Raw genomic sequence first — 21,319 nt, 5'->3', positions numbered from 1 at the left:
GGGGGGGGTGCGGCCTCCACATCGACTTCCCCGCCGGACGGCGAGGGAAAGAAATTGGATACTATGGGACGTAGAGTCATCTCGTCGGCAGCGACGACGATTAAAGCGGCCAACGCCTTGGCTATCGTGGCCCGCTACGACAGGGAGCTCTGGTACAAGATAGCTCCCCTGCTGGATTTTCTGCCGGACGACAAGAGGGCGGAGGCCCTTGAGATCCTGCAGGAAGGTGAGGTGGCCTCGGACCACGCCATCACCGTGGCGACGGACATCGCCGACACTGGGTTCCGCCAGCTGGGCAACGGCGTTTGCCTTCGACGTCGTGGATGGCTCAAAGCTACGGACTTCCGGCAGGACGTCCAGACCAGAGTCCTGGACATGCCCTTCGACGGGAACAACCTGTTTGGGAAGACAGTGGACGATTCCCTTCAGGCCATCAAGGCGGATACTGAGACGGCCCGGGCCCTTGGAGTCCTGCAACGACGGACGCCCTTTCGGAGCGGCGGAGGCAAGGGCGCCTCCAAAGGTTCCGGCGGCGGTTTCGCTTCCTACCGTCAAGCGGCCCGCTCGTCGTCGCAAGAGGCCTACAGAGGACGAGGCAAGTCTAGCGGACCCCGCCGTCGTCGCCAAGGAGGTCAAGGCGGCAAGGCCGCGTCCAAGCAGGATTGAACCGGCCGTGGGGTCGGGCCCCCACCGAAGCACCCCGGTGGGAGGCCGGCTGGCGGGCTTCGTCAGCGTGTGGGAGTCCTTCTCCACCGACCGTTGGGTGCTGGACGCCCTGGCCCGGGGCCACGCGCTCGAGTTTCAAAGAAGGTGCCCGCGCGTCCCCCCCCGTGGCCAGGAAAGAACTTCACGTCCCTCAACTTCTCCTGGCCCTCCAGCACGTCCTGGGCCAGCTGGAGGAAGGAGACTTCCTATCGTCGTTGGATTTGGAGGATGCCTACTTCCACATTCCCATCCTAAAGGGGCACCGCAAATTCCTCAGATTCGTGGTCCAAGGGCGTCATTACCAGTTCAAAGCCCTTCCCTTCGGACTACGGTCGGCACCCAGGGTATTCACCAAGTGCCTCGCACCGGTGGCGGCGCAGCTGCGCCGCGAGGGGATTCACGTCTACCCCTACCTGAACGACTGGCTCATCCGCGCCAAGACGAGGGAGCTCGCCGTGGTCCACACGGCAAGGACCGTCCAACTCCTCACGGACCTGGGATTCTCCGTGAACTACGCCAAATCCCACCTGGTGCCCGCGCAAGTCGCACTGTTTCTGGGAGCGAGGCTCGACACAGTGTCCCTTCTGGCCTCCCCGTCGGAGGAGAGGACCAGGACCATCTTGGGCAAGGTGCAACGGATGTTGGTGGCCGACGCGGCCAAAGTGAGGTCCATCAAGTCCCTCCTCGGGATGATGTCTTCCTGCATCTACCTCATTCCCATGTGCAGGCTCCGGATGCGCCCGTTGCAAGAATTCCTGGATGCGCGCTGGATCCAGACGACGGGCAGCTTCGAGGAAAGGATCAAGCTCGACGAGAGTTTCCGACGAGCGATACGGTGGTGGGGCACCCGCGCGCATCTGACGGCGGGCATGGACTTCCAGACCCCAGCCCACCAGGAGACTGTGACCACGGATGCCTCCCTGGAAGGGTGGGGAGCGCACACCGAAAATCTGCACGCAAGGGGACTCTGGCTCCCGACGGAGAAGTCCCTGCATATCAACGTCCTGGAGCTCCGTGCAGTGTTTTGGGCCCTCAGGTCCTTCCTTCCGTCCCTCAAGGGCAAGGTGGTGAGGATCTTCACCGACAACACCACCACCATGTTTTACATCAGGAAACAGGGCGGAACCAGGTCCCCAGCGCTGTCCAAGGAGGCGCAGGACCTGTGGCATTGGGCCGTCGCCCAAGGGATTTTTCTGGTGCCGTTTCATCTAGCAGGGATAAAAAACACCATCGCCGACTCACTCAGCAGGGAGCTGCGCTCGTGCCACGAGTGGGAACTACGGCAGGATCTGGTGGATCGCCTCTTCCGACGGTGGGGCACACCCCAGATCGACCTGTTCGCGACGGCGACGAACACCAAGTGCCGGAGGTTCGCCAGCAGGTTTCCCCAGACGAGGAGCATGGGCGATGCTTTCTCGTTCCCCTGGGAGGGCCTGTTCCTCTACGCGTTCCCTCCCTTGCCTCTGCTAATCCGGCTCGTCAACCAGCTCAAGAGGTCACGGTGCAGGATGATCCTCGTCGCACCTGCGTGGCCGAGGCAGATATGGTTCCCGGACCTTCTGGACTTGTCAGCGTCCCCGCCGATCAAGCTGCCGGCGGACGCGGATCTACTCTCCAGGGAAGGAGGCGCCATCCTCCACCACGACCCGAAGTCGCTGAACGTGCAGGCCTGGCTCCTGCAGCGCTAGAGTTTGGAGGATACGACATACCGGCCGATTGCAGAGAGGTTCTTGCAAAGGCCAGGGCGTCCTCGACTCTTAAATGCTACGGACACAAATGGAAGAGGTTCTCTGTCTGGTGCCACGCACAGAAGATTAACCCTCTACGGATTACGGCTCCCCAAGTACTGCCGTACCTGCTGACGCTGGCCAAAGCTGGTCTGGCACACGCGTCCATCAAGATTCATCTTGCTGCGATCTCCCGATACACCAGAACCACGGGGCGGACGTCCTTGTGGTCTCATCGTCTGGTGAAAGAGTTCATGAAGGGACTGTTCAGATCGTTCCCGCCGGTGAAGGCTCCGGCCCCGGCGTGGGAGCTCAACGTGGTGCTGACCAAGCTCATGGGACCTCCGTTCGAGCCTCTGCACTCGGCCCCGTTGAAGTTTCTATCGTGGAAAACAGCTTTTCTTGTGGCCATCACCTCCGCACGACGAGTGGGAGAGATCCAGGCCCTTTCCTGCAAGGCCCCGTACTTGACTTTCCACGATGCGAGGGTAGTGCTCAGGACGCACCCCTCCTTCATGCCCAAGGTACCGTCGGACTTCCATCTCAACGAACCCTTGGTGTTACCTGTGTTCTTCCCGTCGCCTTCGTCGCCGGCTGAGAGGACTTTGCACTCGCTGGATGTAGCTAGAGCGCTGAAGTTCTACGTGGACCGCACGAAGGGTTTTCGGAAGACGTCACAACTCTTTGTGAACTTTGGACCTGTCAATCAGGGGAAGGCTCTCTCGAAGGCTTCCATCTCCAGATGGCTCTCCGGCTGTATCATGTGCTGTCACCGGTTGGCAAACCGGCCGCTGCCTGGCCGTCCGAGAGCCCATTCCACCAGAGCGATCGCAGCTACCACGGCGTTCCTATCTGGTGTGCCCCTGCTGGACATATGCAGGGCTGCTACGTGGAGGTCGACGCACACCTTCACGAAATTCTACTGCGTCGACCGGGATTCCAGGGAGGAGTCCAGGGTCGGCCAAGCAGTGCTGCGCAACCTGTTCGCCTGAGGTGAGCCTGGTGAGGAGGTAAGATGCTTAATGTTGAGTTGATGTGATGCTTAATGTTGAGCCTTTGCCACCTCCCGTGGTTGTGCATGTGGTTACTGCTATGTATTCTTTATTCATGAGCATGTGAATCCATGCCAGACCCCATGCTGGAGAAGGAACAAGTTACTTACCTGTAACTGTTGTTCTCCAGCATGGGTCTGGCATGGATTCACATGCGAACCCTCCCGCCTACCCCTCTGCGGCTCTTCACTTGGTCATACTGCCACTTCACGTGCTTCCAAATCTGAAGATGGCTGCCAGAGGCGGTGCTTAGGTAGAGGGCAGTCATTGGCTGTGGTCAGTATGACGCAGAGACCAGTGATTGGTTATTACTACGAAAGACAGATCAGAAACGAAACTGATACTGGTTTTTTCTTTACCGAGGATTCCCAGCCTGACGACGGGGAATATTCATGAGCATGTGAATCCATGCCAGACCCATGCTGGAGAACAACAGTTACAGGTAAGTAACTTGTTCCTTAGCTAGGTATCCAATTCCACTGCTCAAGATACTGAATTTCAAGCAGTGGTGAGTGGCTCATATGATGGTGTTGAGAAATGAGGACAGAGATGAGATTTCAAAGCTGACTCTTACTCTATATTAAAGAGATCTTACAAGGTGCAGTTGAGAACACACCTATAGGGACTAGGGCACATTCTACAAACAAACAGAGGCTTTCTATTTAAATAGTTTCAAGCATGGGCCAACACAAAGTGGGGTACTCCAGTTCTCCGGTTAGCTGAGCGCTTCTAAGGGAAGACCTTTCTTTAGGTCTAATGAGTCTCTGCTGTTCTCTTTCAGGCACCTTAGTCTGATAATACAACAGTCTAAATGAAGTGTCCCACAGATGTTCAAATGCCAGTCTTATGAAGTTCTGTTAGTCCCCAGGCTATCCCGACCCTACACATAAAAGGTCTATGTCATGGCCACAGGCCCCAGAACACAAAAACCGCACCATCTAGTGATGGGGGCAATGGGTCACTTGACTCACTTATGTGCCTTTGGGACCTATGAACACAGGGGCCCTGGCTCATATAGAGATGTGAGCAGGAACACTCTATTTCAGTGCAGGAGTGCTTTTATTATTTTACAAGAACTTTCCAGGAGCTGAAAGCCTTTATTCCAGAGAACATCCTCATGTGCTGACTCATCGGGTGTGGCTCCCTAGGCCTGGTCTTCATGTGCTGACTCATCGGGTGTGGCAGGGTGTGGCAGGCAGGGTGAACCTGGTGGGCGTGGCTTCAGAAGCTCAGCTATATAAGCTGCTCCATCCTTGAGGCCGGTGCTTCACGTTACTGTGCACTCGCGTGCAACGTGTTGCTCACCGCCGCTTGGACCAGTTTACTTACCTTTGAAACCAGGTGTTCTCCTGCATACTCACCTCCAGGAAACCAGTGCTTCATTGCTTCATCTGCAGACTCATCTCCTGACATCCAGTGATCTTGATCCCGACGCTGCAGCACCGTACTCTGCATCCACGAACTCGGACCCTGTGAAGAAGAAGACAAGGTTAGAACATCCGTCCTAGGGCTGCGCCACATTTGAACCCTGCGCGCCCCCTAGTTAACAACTTACCAGCTACTGTACCGCTGCATCTTCGTTCCTCATTTCCTCCGGCTGTCGCCTCGAGCACCGCAGCTTCTGCCGGGCCAGCAACATCACCTGCAAGGGAAGAAAGCAAAAGAGCAAACATCAAAAGTGGAACGGACAGCAAAACAAGACAACGAACTTTGCAATACAACAAAAACAGACGAGGAAAGACAAAGGCAAACAGGAACACTTAACTGAAGTATAGTGGCTTAGTTGCAACAGGACTGGACTACCACGTTCAAGGGACCAGTGAAGGAACTCGGTCCAGATCATACAAGCGCCCCTGCCAGAAGCAGCAGGTCAGAGTGCTCACCAAAACTAATCAACAGGAGCAGTCCCCGAGCAGCATCACCTATTACCACCAGTCACCACATAAGCGCAGAAGGCGAAGTCGGACCTGAGCGACCTCACCCCCAGGAGGGCTGCAACTGTGCCCCAATGCCTCCGCAGAGCGTAACAGTCTATGGTTCAATCCAACACACAATTCCCAAACCCTGGCTGTACAAGAATTCTTCCGTAGGTGTCACCCACCTAAGGTACACAGTTTGTTGAAGGGTCTTTCAAAACCTTAGGGTCCTGTTGGTTTCTCATGAGGTCTTCTCTCAGGCCTTGTAATTCTTGTGAGATCTTTCGTAAACTTATCTCTTGCTTCTCTGTATGTCACTCTCAGATCTTGCTTTGCTCTGGATTCTCTTGAGGTTCCTCGTAAACCTCTCTCGGGATTCTCTGAAGGGCTTTTCATCAAACCTTGTTTTGTTCTGGTTTCTTTCAAGATCTCTCTAGAACCTTTAGATTCTCTGGGGGTCTTTCCCTCAGACCTTGGTTTGCTGTGGTTTCGCTGGAGGTCTTTCATGGATATTTCCCTAGATGCCGGACGTCTTTCCATAAGACCTTATTTTGTTGTGGTTTCCCTGGGGAGCTCTCTAGGACCTTTGTCTGGTTTCTTTTTAACAGGCATTTCAGGCAGACAATAGTTTTATGGCCCTCTTGTCAGTGGTGACCTTTTTGTATATTTAGTTAAGGTTTAATTAAGAGGGGCTGGTGTATTGGCCCTCCTACACACTTCTCTGTCTTTCTCAAAGGTAAAGGATTTTCTCCTGCTTCTCTTCTAAAGGACAGCTGTCTTTTGTGATACCACAACTGCCTTGGGTGAGGCAGAGAGGTTGCCTTAATGCCACTAGCAAGTGGGCTACATTCGTCCTTCTAGACAGAGCATCGTTTAGCACGAATGCCTAAGTCCAACATGTTCCACCCTCATACTCTCCAGCTGTTTCTATACACTGGACATGGTGATTAGGGTAGCAAGTTGTTTGGTTGATGATTAGGCAACCATAGAAGGGCTTGATCATTGGCTCTCCACAGTGCTGAACCCATAAAGTCGCGCCACACTGTTGGCTCTGTCTTAGAATTCGAAGTGTTTTTTCCATGGTGACCCACAGTCTCCTGATCCACGTTTCCCTGTTCCAGGTAATAAGTGCTTTGTGTCTGTGGTGCAACTCCTGCGTACCAGGCTTGTTTACAAAATTACAAAAGAGGAATTAGAGCAGTTCTCACATATGTTAGATGATTTCAGTCTGCTAACATGAGTACCGCAATTGTCTGCTCATGTCTCCCTGCACAGCAAAAGAGCATTGCCGCGTCTCAGAGGGGGTCTGAAACCCAGAAGAACCATCTCCCTCCACAACTGGGAGACACATCAGGTTGCAGCCGGACAAACCCAGTCCCCTGTGACTTTGCCCCCTCACAACATACGATGCAGAAGGGTGTACAACTTGTATATACACCTGTGTACAAATAACTAGCATTGCCCAGCATATCATATGCTACTCTAGCTCTGTCCCTCCCCCTCTCCTTTCTCTCTCTGTTTTATTCTGTCCCTGTGTCTCTAGGTGAGAGTTGCATTGTCAGGTGTAGATTTGTTTGAGCCAACATAGCAGTTGCTTACAGCAGTGCAAGCAGAACGAAGAAATACTTGATGAGAGTGCAGGTGTGTTGTTTTTTTGGTTGCAAAAGCAGCTATTAAAAAAATGTTTCTTTTAAATTTTACAGTATTCATTTCTAACTATCACTCCCACTATATATTTTTTGTAATAATAAGAATGTTACACTTCTCTTATTGAGCAAAGCATATTGTCTAAACTTAGGATAACAATACACATTCTTTTTTTAATATAGATTATCACTTCAAGAGGGCCAGTCTGGTACACTCCCATTGTACTTTTTCGAAATATACAAATGACAAAAACATAGGGGACAGATAGTACTTGTGTGGGTTTGTGGCTGCTTTTCTTAAAAGCAAAGATTTTAAGATAAGATTGGAAGATAATTATGGACACAGATCTTTATATTTACCACATATGTCCGTCATGAAAGGAATGTATGCTTGAATCACTAAGTACATTTTGCACACTGGGCTCAGTGAATTTGTCACAAAAATCACTGTAACATTAAAAGGTTTGTAACATTGAACCATATATACTGATTTCAACAGCCACACGATTAGGGTATAAAGATTTGGGCCTCTTTACAAGCATGGCGGCGTGGGGAAAAATTGGCGGTAACGGAATTAGCGCTAATGTTCCCGCTCTACCATACTACGATTATGGCCCTGGAGTGGTAGATGTACCTGCTGCATCGTGCTGGAGGTGAATCCTTGAACTCTCCACCAAAAAATCGGCAAAATCATCAGAATTACCACAGCAGAAATACCACTGCAGTAATTCCACCCATAAAAACCATAGAGTCCTATGGACTCATAAAAAATGGGAATTTACACCGCCACTTGTAATCCGGCGGTAATTCCAGTGGACCACGTGGTGGTAACGGTAAATCAATTGGGTGGAATTCTGGCGGATTTACCACTGGATTACTGCCCAACTCGTAACGAGGCCAAAATATCTTCAACGTCAGTGACTCCCCTTGAGACACAAGGGCTATCCAGAGATTGCTTAATTTCCTTGTGCAGAATCTTTGCTAGGTCTTTCAGCCAGGTATCAGGGTAGGAATGGCTATGCAGATGCCCAGTTCCAAATGACAATTATATACATAGGATGTTTGCCAGCTACTATAGGCTATGTTGTAGTCTTGAACATTTTCTACCTAAAGCTCCAAGGATTAGATTATCTAGTTGCTATTGCATGCAAGCCCTTCAGAACTAGACTCATACATTTTTTATTTATTTATTTATAACATTTGCTACACGCCCAAGCACTGGGGTATCACGACGTAGGTTACGTGGATTGGTTGTCTGGTTACAGCGTTAGAAATATACAGTCAGGAAGGAAACATAGTTATTTACAGAAAAGGCAGAAAAGTTACATAATTATTTACAGTATAAGCAGTACAAGTCGAGATGCTTGAGGGGTTTAAATATAGATAGTACATTACAGGTGGCAATGAGGGCCATGTGCTCAGAGGGACACGCATGAGGTACTAGCGGTTAGAATTTATTGAAGAGTCATGTTTTGATACGTTTCTTAAAGCGCTGGTGGGAGGGCTCATTTCTCATGTGGGAAGGAAGCGAATTCCAGATCTTAGGTGCAACTATTGGGAGCACTTAAACCTGGGGACACATAGGTGATTGAGATTTGCCAAATTACTGTTTTTTAATGAGGGTCTTTCAGTAATATCAGGATTTGAATACTAATGACTGCATTAGCCATCAAAAGATGCTTAATTGTGAAAGTGTTTTATGACTGTAAATAGCATAGTTTTAACAAGAGTGTCTAAATACTATTGCCACAACTACTAATGTTGAGTATAATTGCGTAGAATTTCAGTGCCTGACTGCCCTTGCTGGTAGGACTGGACTGATATGAAAATAGAGATTTCACTCCTGGTAAGGCAAGGATCCCATTATGAGTTTGGCGGTGTGTGCAAGATGTGGCAGTAATACAGTTACTGCTGCATTACTGCACCGCCCAACTATGAGTTTGGCAGAAAGTTGGAGGGTTCACCTCCAGGTATGAGCTGGAGGTAAATCCGCCACCCTGCCACCAAATTTCATTGGAATTATAGCTAGCGGAATTACTGCCACTGTAACTCCACCAACATCCCCCATGGAGTCCTATGGAATCCAATTAAATGAGGACTAACACTGCCACTTTCAATTGTAGATGATATTGGTATTGCAGTTTGGTGTTATCTCGGTGGATTTACTGCCGAGATGCCACCAAACTTTTAATGAGCTGTGACTAAAACTTAAATTTAGTTTTGTGCTGCCCTTTCTGTTATTTGAATAACTGGGTTTAGTGACCAATTTAGAAGAAAGATATTTCTGTGGAATAAAAAGTTATTAATACTCAGTCTTTGCAGATGAAAGGAAAATGATGTTTTGGGAGGTCTGTGTGCCATCTAGAGCTATTGCTGTAGGTGGACTGTGTGACCAGAATACACATGTTCTTGTTAATGTAAACTGTAGCAAAGAAAGGAGAACATTTTGCTGGAAAGAGCAGAGCAAGAAAATTATAACATCTTTGGAGGATCTTAAGGCCGTGCAGTGGGGTTGACCCCTGGCCACCCTTCAACCACTCATAATGTCATGTCCCAAAATAAAGGTCTTAATTCAGTTTCTTTCTCAAGAATTTCCTGAAATGTAGAAGGTCTTAACAGACACATTTAACAAAGGGATTTCATTGTTTCCTCAGGGCTAGCACTTTTACCACATTTCAGGAGACTTGCTGGCTAAATTGCAATTTTTTAGGAGGCTTTATATTACTTTTTCAACCTGCAACAAAGCAGTTTAAGGTTTGTCTGAAAGGTAGTTTAGTAACTGGGGTGAAAAAGGGTCCGCCTCTAGAAAACAATATAGTGGATCAGCAAATACTGAATTCTTTTCTAGGTATATGCATTGGCATGGTAGAGAACATGGTATAATCCTGGATCTTTCAGTGCTCGTTTGTGTAAGAAAAGCATGTTTTAAAATTGGCATTGTCTGTACCTGATCACGAGGGGATCATGATTACACTGCCTACCTCTCTCTTTGCTTGTTAGGGTGGTTGCACTTCCTGCGAAGGGCGTAGTGATGCAAAGGATTACACTCATATTCGTGCAGCCATGAAGATCCTCTTGTTTACTGAGTCTGAGCAATGGGAGATAAACCAGCTGCTGGCATGCATCCTTCACTTGGGAAATGTGAAGTTTGAAGGTAAGAGTGGGTTTGATTCCATCCTATCGTTCCTGCTTTGAGCTCTATTCTGTCCCTCCATTCGCTGCCATTCTGCCTGCCTGTCAGTGGTATTCATTTTTTGTGTCTAGGATTAATATTTTTCTGTTTCTTTGTTATTGCGTGTCTATTTTTGCATGTGTTGGGAAAAGGAGACACTTAAAACCCACCAAGCTGCCCCTCTTTACTGGGAGAGCTCTGTCCCTCCAGTCAATGTGTCCTCTAATGTTGCTCATAGGTTTTCCCAATTACTGTGTACATTTAGGAAAAGAAATTGAGATCTGTTAAGCAGGACCTAAAAGCAGCTCCTATGTATCCAGCATTAACCAGTGACCAGGAGCTATCACTGGGGAATGAGGAGCCAGTACACAGCGTTCCATATATCTAACTTCCCCATAAAATGCATACAAATAATGTTGTCTATTATGTATGACCGCTTATGCTATAAATGTTGTCTAGATGTGTCTTAATATTTATTTATAGATTGCCCCAAAGGCAATTAGTTAAATTTACAAAGGTGTGTTTGTTCAGCATCAGTTGGCCTGGGGAGCCAAAACTAGCTCCTGGTAGTTATTGGTGTCAAGCTAACCAAGGTCGTCTAGACTTCAAGCAGTAGCTAAATGGCTCCTAGCTGCCCACAATTTAGGACCCTGTAATACATACATGTTCTGCGTATGTTGTATCTTTATCGGGAGGTCCAGAAACATGTAGAATTACCAAGACCTGTGATGTTGATTTGTGTCTCTATTAGTTAATCAAGAGTCTGGGCTGTGGTCTGGAGAAAATGATTTGATATGATATGATATGGCATTTATAACGCGCCTATACACAAGTGTTTCAAGGTGCGACGAGGCAAGGGAGGGGAAAACAGTGGAAGACAGACAACGATCCTACTAGGCCAGGTGTCATTCAGATCGCGCAAGTGCGAGGGTAGGGACAAAGGGAAGCGTGCCAGGGGAAGGGAAAGGGGAAAGTGCAGTACATGGGAAAGAAGAATAAATACAATAAATAAAAGGCCTGGTGGTGGCAAGTGCAAGGTAAGAGCAGACATAAGTGCTGGAAGGGGACTGAGGGGAAACAGAACCAGTCCCTAAGTGCAGGGTATTGCCGGGGAGTCTGGGGAGGTGGGCAAAGGCGGGACCTGACCAAAGATCAGAAAGGGTGGCCAGATAACCAGTGCAAAATCGGCAGGAATTTCAACAGGGGAGAGAGGCAGAGAAAGCCGAAGCAAAGAGGAAGGTTTTGAGGTGTTTCTGGAAACCAAGATGGTTCTCCTCAAGTTTCAGGGAAGCAGGAAGGCTGTTCCAGAGGGAGGCCCCAGCTGAGGAGAGAGATCGAGCACCAACTCGTTGCTTAGAGAAGCGGCTGACCCTGAGGGAGTTGGAGGCAGATGAGCGAAGAGCCCGAGTAGGAAGGTATTTAGGAAGAGAGAGTTGAAGGTAATGCGGCCCCAGAAGGCCTTGTGGATAATGCAGAGGGTTTTGAACTTAATACTTGCAGCCACTGGGAGCCAGTGCAGAGATTTCAGTCCTGGAGAGATACGATCCCTGGGCTTGAGGCCAAGGACAAGTCTCTCAGTCCTGTTTTGGATAAGTTGCAGAGGGCGGAGAGTAGAGGCAGGCAGATTTAGATAGAGGCTGTTGCAATAGTCCAACTTAGAGAGAACCAGGGCTCTGGAGACTGTGAGCTTCTGGGGGAAGCAGAGGAGAGGAAGAATACCTCTCAGGAGGTGCAGCTGGTAGTGTGACTTCTTAGAGATGTCGGAGATATGAGGAGAGAAGGAGAGTGTGGAGTCGAAGATGACCCTGAGGTTTTTGGCCTTGCAGGTGGGAGCAGGAAGAGGGCCAAGAGAGGCCGGCCAGAGAGCTGAAAGGAAGGAGGGAGAGGGAGTGCCGATGAGTAGAATCTCGGTCTTACTGGCATTAAGGCAGAGGTCATTGGCGGCACACCACTCCTGGATAGCAGACAGACAGTCAGAGATGAGGGAAGGAGAGGAGGAGTCCGAGGGTAGCCTGAAAATGAGCTGGGTATCATCCGCATAGCACTGAAAATGTGGGCAGAGAGCGGCGATGCGGTGGGCAAGGAGTGCCAGGTATTGGTTGAACAGCCAAGGAGAGAGGTTAGAACCCTGGGAGACGCCACAGGTAGAGAAAAAGATATCGGAGAGGAGAGGACCCAAGTTGGACCTGGGAGGGTCGGTCGGAGAGGAAAGAAATCAGCCACACCAGAGCCTGTCCAGTGATACCCAGGTTATCATGGAGACAGTTGAGCAGGATGGCGTGGTTGACAGTGTCAAAGGCAGAAGAGAGATCAAGCAAGATTAGGACACACGGGGTGTTGGAGTCGAGGTTGGAGAGAAGGTCTTCACGGATGTTCAGGAGAGCAGTTGCCGTGCTTCTGGCAGCCCTGAAGCCAGACTGATGGTCGTGAAGACAACCAACAGATTCGGTGTGGAGATTAAGATGGGAGATGGCCAATTTCTCCAGGAGCTTGCCCAGGAAGGGAGTGATGGAGATTGGGCGATAGTTAGCCGGGCAGGAGGGGTCAGCAGAGGGTTTCTTAAGAAGAGGGTGCACAAGGGAGTGCTTCAGGGGGATGGGAAGACTCCAGTGGCGAAGGAGTGATTGCAGAAATCAGCCAGAGCAGGAGCCAGGGAGTCGATGTGGTCCTTGAGAGTTTTGGAGGAACAGGGGTGAACCTGTTTTGACGAGACTTTCATAGATGGGTGCATATTGCGGGCGAACACACTTAGTGAGTGTTATTCTAGGAAAGACATTTGGGTTGATTTGGGGCGATCTGATTGGGGCATTCTAGAGTGGGGGAGAAGTGCTCATTGCCCCCTAACCCTTACATGTATGATACTTGGTACTTTGTGACCATCAAAGAATCCCACCAAGGGTTTTGGGTTTGGGGCAACCCCTTTTACTGTCCTTTTCTAACCGCCTGCTAGTTATTGAGGTGAGAAAGTGAATTATTTCATCTCCCCGGCCTAAACTGAGAAACTTAGTGCCAGAAAATATGGATTGCTTTCAACCGAGGCTTTGAATCTATGCTGACCTATCCTGGATTCCATATCTACAATTTCTTGAGAGGTGTCTTTGAAAGCACAGAAACATATGGATTTTAGTTGTTTGTGATTTCATACGTCCCTAGTTCAATGGATTAAAGTATCATTTCTGAAGGCCTTTCTAGACCTACAGGAGCTTAATACTCGCTGACATTACCAGAGATGAGGGATTGGGCAGTTATGGGTGCTCTTTCATCTGACCTAGAAGTCAGAAGCCAGTAGATGTTTTACACCTGCAGCTAGGACACTGGACCAATGTATTGCTGGCGAACATACAGAATTAAATGGTGTCTAGCTAAAGAAAGCACAGTAGAATGAACATCCTTAATCAACATCGATGGTTCCAAAGCCACTTGTATCAACTATTTGTTCCAGGTTATCTACAAGAATATCATGCCAGGATTAGAAGGAGGGCAAGATTGGGAGTATGTGATAAATGATCAGGCCATCAGCCAACCACAGATTATCGAACATAGCCACATGAGTAAAGCACAGTGTTTTGATTTGTTAATGCTAAGTATGAAGCCAGGTAGCAAATTCTGCATACTGTGTGAACATGCGGAATGGCATACAGCACTGTTTAGGTGGGCTACCGTTCATCATTTCATAAGCTAAATCTTGGCCAGAAACATGGAAAACAAATAAACATCAAGATCACTGATGCCCAGGGAATAATGAAGTGGCAGAATATATATACCATATGCCCTTTATTTGACCTTTGTATTTAGACCACCATAGCGCATTATGCAGCAAAAGTTGGAACTCACAAGGCAGTTCTGAAGGGGCATAGATCCTATCAAGTGTTGACAAAATATTGGTCTAAATCACATTGCTTACAACCTTGAAATTGCAGAATGTGCTGTGAAAGATCAGCACAACTCAGATGATGGTGTTAAACCTTGAAAGTTCACAGTCTTTGTAGAGATTCTGGATTTTAGTTTCATGGTTTTAACTGTGATCATTTTAAAATATATTTCTAACATAAAATTGAAGAATTTTATATCTGAATGTTATACCGATGCAACTGAGATGTCTAACAAATATTTACATGAAAATAACTATTAGAAATTAGCCATCATCCTTGTGGAGCTACTGTTCTCCTGATCTACCACTATACTTACACGCTTCACCTTGCGTCTTCCAAGTCATCATCTCACAAATGTCTAGTAATTCCTGCTCCTTGCACAATAAGCCATTCATCCCAGCCATCCAGATACCAAACGTGGGATTGGATTGCATTATTTTGTTGGTTGGCCCTAAATGGTACACACAGTTTTCGGAATCTGAACTTAAAAAGAAGCCTGCAGGCAAATCACAGCTGCTTAGTGTACATAGAAAGACCATTAACACTTAAAACTGTGAAATCCTGTATGAGCTGGGTCCTCACACATGGTGCTTTGGGTACATGTATTTCCAATATACCGTCCTTTTAAAGTCCTGAGGTCTGCTGGACACGATAACTGGACCTGCAAAGGATTTTCCCAGCATTGTATAGGCATCAATCTGTGCTTCGACTTTAGCTGCACACATTTCATCTAGGGCTGCAACCTTTGGCTCTACTTCTGCTTTGGACTACTCCCATCAGCTCTAGCCAGCATAGTCAATGGTGGGGGCTCATGGGAGTTGTAGTCCAAAACACCTGTACAGCCACAGGTTGCAGACTCCAGCATTACACTAAAGAGTCTTAAGCAGCCTATGGCTGCAGCTTCAGAAGAGTCCTGTTGAGTGAAATGGAACTATCTTTAGATGGACAGACACAGTGAGCAATAAACCTATGGAAGCACTCATGCAGAATATGTTGGTCCTGGTTGTATGATGGGTGTTTCCTTTCTGCTTCTCAACCAACATCCAAAACGCATGGATAAGTTGGAAAATCTGCCCAACAGCCCCCCATAACCTCCTCATTTTTTTGTTTGGGAAACTAGCCGTGAATGACAGACTGCATTTTGAGGATGAATCCCAGAATATATGTCAAGCGTTTAGGGGCAATTGGAATTCTGGCTATTGGATGCAGATGACCTTTCCCTCCCCATCTCTCCCATAGTTGAGTAGTCTGTATGCCTTCCCTCTAGCAACTCAGCCATCCTCACCCCTACATGTTTTTTTTAGTTGCATTCTGTATCACAGAGTCCAGTTGCATGTTGGACTTGTGTCTCAAACTTGCCAAAGTATTCGTTTGTAATCTAGTATTCCGCAACTTCCCTATAGCAGACAGTGCCACTTCTCCTTGCAGCTTGCTCTGTGGCATCTTACCGCATGCTGAGAAGTTAATTTTGCTGTGCAGCATCTTTCTTTGCAGATACCGAAAGAACACGAGTGTATGGTACAGGCCAGAATAGCAAGTTGGTAATTTAAATTGTACACAATTGATTTTTAATTCCATTTATTTCTGTAGCCATAATGTCTGAAGACTTCATCTTACTTGAATTTGCCTGGCAGTCTAAAATTTACTTTCAGTGCCCCAAACTACAATAAATATTGATATTGAGGATGTGCCTTTCTTATCAAAGGTCCTCTTCCTCGGGGAACTCTTCCTGCTTTATCATCTGGGTAGATAGGGAGAATTCTGCAAAGCCGCATCATCGCAAAAAATCAACATAGTGTTCCGAATTTTTGTCCACTGCCCTAAAGCGTTTATGCAGTCTGCTTACCCCACAAGCACCCAGAGGCAGCGGGAGGTAGAGACAAAACAAATGCAAGTTTCGCCTTCGTCTTGGCCAGGGACGTCATTTAGGGGTCGCCAGAGGTCGCAACTGCAACCTCTGAGGTCTCCCTTGCGACCTCTAGAAAAAAAAGGAAAAATAAGTTTTTTTCTTTTTGTAATGCAAGCTCATGGGCTGTGGCCAGCACCATGTGGCTCTTTAGTTCTGGAGTGGCTGGCTTTTTTGTTAAAGCCCCTTAAAAAAAAGAAAAAGAAGAAAAGGAGTGACACAAGTCTAACACTTTCAGCACTGACCCTAAATAAGAAAGATTAGAAATACCAAATAATGTGTCTTTCTGGAATTATATACAATAATTGCTAGACTCATTCAAGGTTTATTTCAGGCACACTTCAGGCGGTGAGTCTCTGATTTAGTCTGTTCTTAAACGCCTCAACTCAGCCTTTCATCCTTCTGAGGTTGATAAATGAGTACCAACACAGGTTGGGTGATATTGGGTGTATATTCTTTCTATATAAAGCGCGTAAGCGTAAGTGCTATATAATAACACATCATTATCATTTGGTCATGGACGTCTGCTTGCATTCACAGTAATTTGGTAATATGGGCCTATATACACTGATCTTAACGATACATATGGCGATCCATTCTTGTATGAAATGCACATCACATTATAGCGACATTGTAACCATATTTTTTGTAGTGTACAAGGCTATGTGATAGCACTTTTTTGTCAATGGGTGAAAGGTTGCGTTCCATCACATCCCGCAATATCACTTTGGGGTGGGGTCAAGGGTGGTGTGATGTCACTTCCGCTACCCCTAGCATTTTGGTGAAATGACGTCCCTGGTCCTGGCTCTCCCTCCTTCCCAACTGGTTGGGGACGCCTGCATCCGCAGGTGTGCCAGAAAAGCTGGCTGCAAAAGATAGCTGTCACTTTAATAAATAGACAGGCGTAGGCCTTACGTCACGCGTGCGTCCCTCCACACGCTGAGCCCATATTTTACCCCTACGTCACCAACGTTCCACACCCAGTTCCTGTTTTTCCATCTACTGGGCGGGTTCAAATTTTGCTGCGCTACGACTCCCTCCTTTTTTGGGGCATTACTTTTTGCTGTCCATCCCTTTTTTATTAGCGATTGGTTGTTCTATTTGATTCAATTCGTGGTACCTCACTCTACGTATGCCGTATGCAACAGGATTCAAGCAGTGCATTTGTTGTCGTAAGCATTTCTCGGTGACCTATCCCCATCATGCCTGCGTCCGGTGTTCGGGTATACTTCACCCGGTGAGTACCTGTGTCTGCTGTGGGATTCACCCGAGGTCTCTGCGCACTCGTCTTCTCTCCCATGTCACAGCTGGGACCGGTACCGAAGACGACTGAAGACTTCGTACGGAACAGGAGGGAGGCCGACATTGGTAAGAGGGGGACCGCACCTTCAGTTTCTGCACCGGCCTTTGGTATCCAAGGGAAGACCGCCTCCTCAGTTTCAAGGTCTTCATGGGACTGGACAGGGGAAGCCCCCGATGTTTTCAACTGAGAGTACCTCTGGGTGAACAAACACTAGTACCTCCAGGTGGGAAAGTGTTAGTACCTCCAGGTGGGAAAGGGTCTGAGAAGATGTACCCGGTACCAGAAGAATTATTTACACCAGACACAATTATTACGGCACCAGGGGAACCCTCTATTGCCTCTGTAAACTGAACAGGCAAGGGTTCCTTCAAAGAGGCGCACGCCTCTGGGGTTGACGCAGTACAATCCGATTCCCCTGTATCTGCTACAGCCAAGTTGGCTACTGTATGTAAAACCTCTGGTACTTCAGTACCGAAGGACACAATCTTATCCTCGGTAACCGTAGTTGAGCCCTCAAGCTCCTGGGTACCGAAGAAGTCACATAAGTCCTCTGACAAGAGGCATAAACATTCTCACTTGAGATCCAGTCTGGTACCGACTTCTCCAAGGAAGTACACCGGAAAAAAACACCCGTTGCATCTATCTCTGATTTGGTACCGGAGAGTCAACTGTAAAGCCAGTGTCACTGCCGCTAAAACCCATAGCTCAATTTTGGTGAAACAACCGTATCACTGAGACTTTAAATCATTCCAACCACGTCCTCAAGGAAATAGTGATCCTTCCACTTCCACAAAATCGTATTACTCTTCTAAGATGAGAGATATAGACCTAAATCTAAGTCGGGCCTTCCCCTTGGTCAAATTCTTCACAAGAACAAAAGAAGTCTATTTGACTTCCTTCAGGGCATGTACATACCTTCTGTTCCTACTATCATCAATGAGCATACATCCCCAGTAGCAGGAACGGAATCCAACTTTCTTTCTCATTTGGAAAGCATTAGTCAAGAGGAATGTGTCTTGAATATTATTCAACATGGTTACCGTCTTGCCCTTCCGGCTATTCTTCCATCCTCTATTCCCGTTACTTTCTGATCCCAAAGAAAACCGGTGGGATACGGCCAATTCTAGACCTCTCAGATCTCAACCAGTTTCTGTTAATCAAAACCTTCCATATGGTAACCTCAGATTCTAGCCTCTCTTCAACTGAACGATTGGATGGCATCTATAGATCTACAGAATGCTTATTTTCACATTCCCATCTTCAAAGAACTCTGTCAGTTCCTGAGGTTCACCATAGGAAGGTCTCATTACCAGTTCACATTTCTGCCCTTCGGACTCAATTCTGCTCCCAGGGTTTTCACCAAAATTCTGGGCATAGGGGCAGTTTACCTTCGGTTAAGGACAGTACATCTATATCCTTACCTAGACGACTGGCTACTAAAAGCCAATTCTCCAGAGGAATTGCTTCAAAAGATTCAATTTACATGCCACACACTTTTAAACCTAGGGTTTTCCATAAACATGACAAAATCCAAACTCATCCCTTCACAAAGAATCCAATTTCTAGCAGCAGTTATAGATACTACTCTACACAGAGCTTTCCCTCCACGGAAAGGGTGGATGCAATTCAACAAGCCATCTTGAAGTTCCAAGCACATCCGATTCTAACAGTTTGGTGGTTTCAAAGGCTCTTGGGGCTTATGGCCTCTTGTATAAACCTAGTTCCCTTTGCAAGGCTCTGTATGAGAACAGTTCAGTGGCATCCTGCCTGCACCTGGAACCAACTGTTGCATTCTCAGGAAATGAACATTCAAATTCCAAAGCAAGTTCAGGACTCACTAATCTGGTGGAACTCTCCAGAGAACCTATTAATCCGGTCTCCTTTTCAGCCTCCTCTTCACCAAATAGTTATTACAGCAGACTCATCCGAGTACGGTTCAGGAACCCATTGTCTAAGTCTAACAGCACATGGCCTTTGGTCTTCTCATAAAAGAGGGACGGCATTAATTTCCTGGAACTAAGAGCCATATTTCTCTAAAATCATTTATTTCCTCATTTCAAGGAAAGGTGGTGAAAATTCTCACAGACAATACCACTGCAATGTTCTATATCAACAAGCAGGGAGGTACTCGTTCCCTTCCCCTGTGTCTCCTGGCAGAGACGATTTGGTATTAGGCCATTCAGAATGACATTTTCTTGTTGGCATCCCATCTGGAGGGAACTAAGAACGTCCTAGCAAACAAACTGAGCAGGGTATAGTCTGCTCCGCATGAGTGGGAGCTGAAACCGTCAGTAGCAAAGACGATATTTCAGAAGTGGGGCCATCAGTAGACATCTTTGCAAACCGGTAAAATGCTCTATGCCCTCAGTTTACGTTAAGGCAAGGACGGGGTCTTCAATCCTTGGGAGATGCTCTACACCTGGATTGGTTGAACCTAGCACTTTACGCTTTTCAACCTCTTCCATTAACACACGAAACATTGCTCACATTCAAAATGTCACAGAATCTAACAATGGGCTTCATTACGAGTTTGCCGGGCCGGAAACGAGGGTGCCGGTAAGCTCACCAGCACCCTTTTTTCCAGATCAGCAAACCCTGGGTCCGCCTGTCGTGGCTGATGTGCCTGACAGGTCTACCCTGCCGGGCGCTGCGGCCACAGTAGGCAGACTGTTCACGGAAGCACTGTTGCCGGTGCTTTTGTGTACCTACTTCCATAGAGTCCTATAGGACTCTATGGAAATGGGGATTTACCATTTGCTGGCGCCTGACTTCCCAGGCACCGGGAAGTCAGGTGCCGGGAAAATATTACGGGTCCAGCGGCAACCCAACAGTAGCACCGGCAGGGTTACCGCCGGACCCGTAATGAGGCCCAATGATTCTTATAGCTCCGTTCTGGCTTTTCCAGATTTGGTTTACAGACCTCCTGGAATTAGCGGGGACTTCCAGATTAGATCTCCCATCATCGAGGGATATGTTGACTCAACAGAAAGGGCAGGTTTCTCATCCCTCCCCTCAATTGCTGAACTTGAAGGCCTGGTTTCTGAAAAACTTACCTTCTCCCACTTAAAATTGTTAGTGCAAAATCTAACCATCATGTCAGCTTCCAGAAAAGCTTTTACTAAGAAGCAATATCGTAGCAAATGGTTATGGTTCTGTCATTGGGCCTTAGACTGCAACCTTATCCCTCTAGAGGCTTCTATTGATAATGTCATGTCCTTCATGTCTCATCTAGTTTCCACAGGTGTCAAAGTAGACACTTGCAAACACTTATCGGCTATTGGAGCATACCTAACCAGAGAACATAAGTTTTTCTCTCTTTCAAACAAAGCCATTCATAGGCACTTCGAGGGCCTTTTATGTTTACATCTCATGCGAAAGCCATTTGAACCTATGGCATCCTGCGAATTAGAACTCCTAACCTGAAAAACAGCATTTTTAGTAGCCATTACTTTGGCTAGAAGAATTGGAGAACTGCAAGCTCTCTCCTCTAAGGAACCTTATATAGTTTTCCATAAGGATAAAGCAGTCCTCCGTACGGTCCCCTCCTTTCTACCAAAGGTGGTTTCCGATTTTCATTTGAATCAAGAAATGTGTCTTCTTATTTTTCTTCCTCGGCTGCATGCTTCCGCGGCCGAGAGACATTACATAACCTAGACGTTGTAAGAACTCTAAAATTGTATCTAGAAAGGACCAAACCGTTCAGGAAAGCAGACCAGCTCTTCATGACTTACATCTCCTGGCAATGAAGCAGCTAAAGCTTCCATTGCCAGATTGGTTGTCTCCTGTATCTCCAAGGCTTATGATTTGAAAGGGCTTGCGACTCCACAGAGACTTCGGGCTCATTCCACAAGAGCCAAGGCAGCATCCATAGCCTTCATTGGGCATGTTCCCATTGTAGAAATCTGTACAGCTGCTACGTGGGTTTCCCCTGTTGCCTTTTGCAAGCACTATGCTATGGAGACGTCCTCTAGAAATGATTCACAATTCAGCCAAGAGGTGCTCTGCAGCTTGTTTGCCTGA

General features: G+C 47.6%; 1 protein-coding gene across 1 annotated transcript in view; it reads left to right on the top strand.

Moving 5' to 3' along the window:
* Positions 1-21,319, top strand: part of MYO7B (myosin VIIB) — a 1,466,289-nt gene that overhangs the window by 261,350 nt on the left and 1,183,620 nt on the right. Inside the window, exon 9 of the mRNA XM_069617875.1 lies at positions 10,047-10,200. Coding sequence (XP_069473976.1) covers positions 10,047-10,200 — 154 coding nt within the window. The remainder of the gene's footprint in view (positions 1-10,046; positions 10,201-21,319) is intronic.

Source organism: Ambystoma mexicanum, chromosome 10, assembly GCF_040938575.1.
Source record: "Ambystoma mexicanum isolate Mex_15411 chromosome 10, UKY_AmexF1_1, whole genome shotgun sequence".
In the NCBI taxonomy this organism is placed as follows: Eukaryota; Metazoa; Chordata; class Amphibia; order Caudata; family Ambystomatidae; genus Ambystoma; species Ambystoma mexicanum.
Note: the sequence above shows the minus strand (reverse complement) of the source record. Positions and strands in the feature narration are given on the sequence as shown.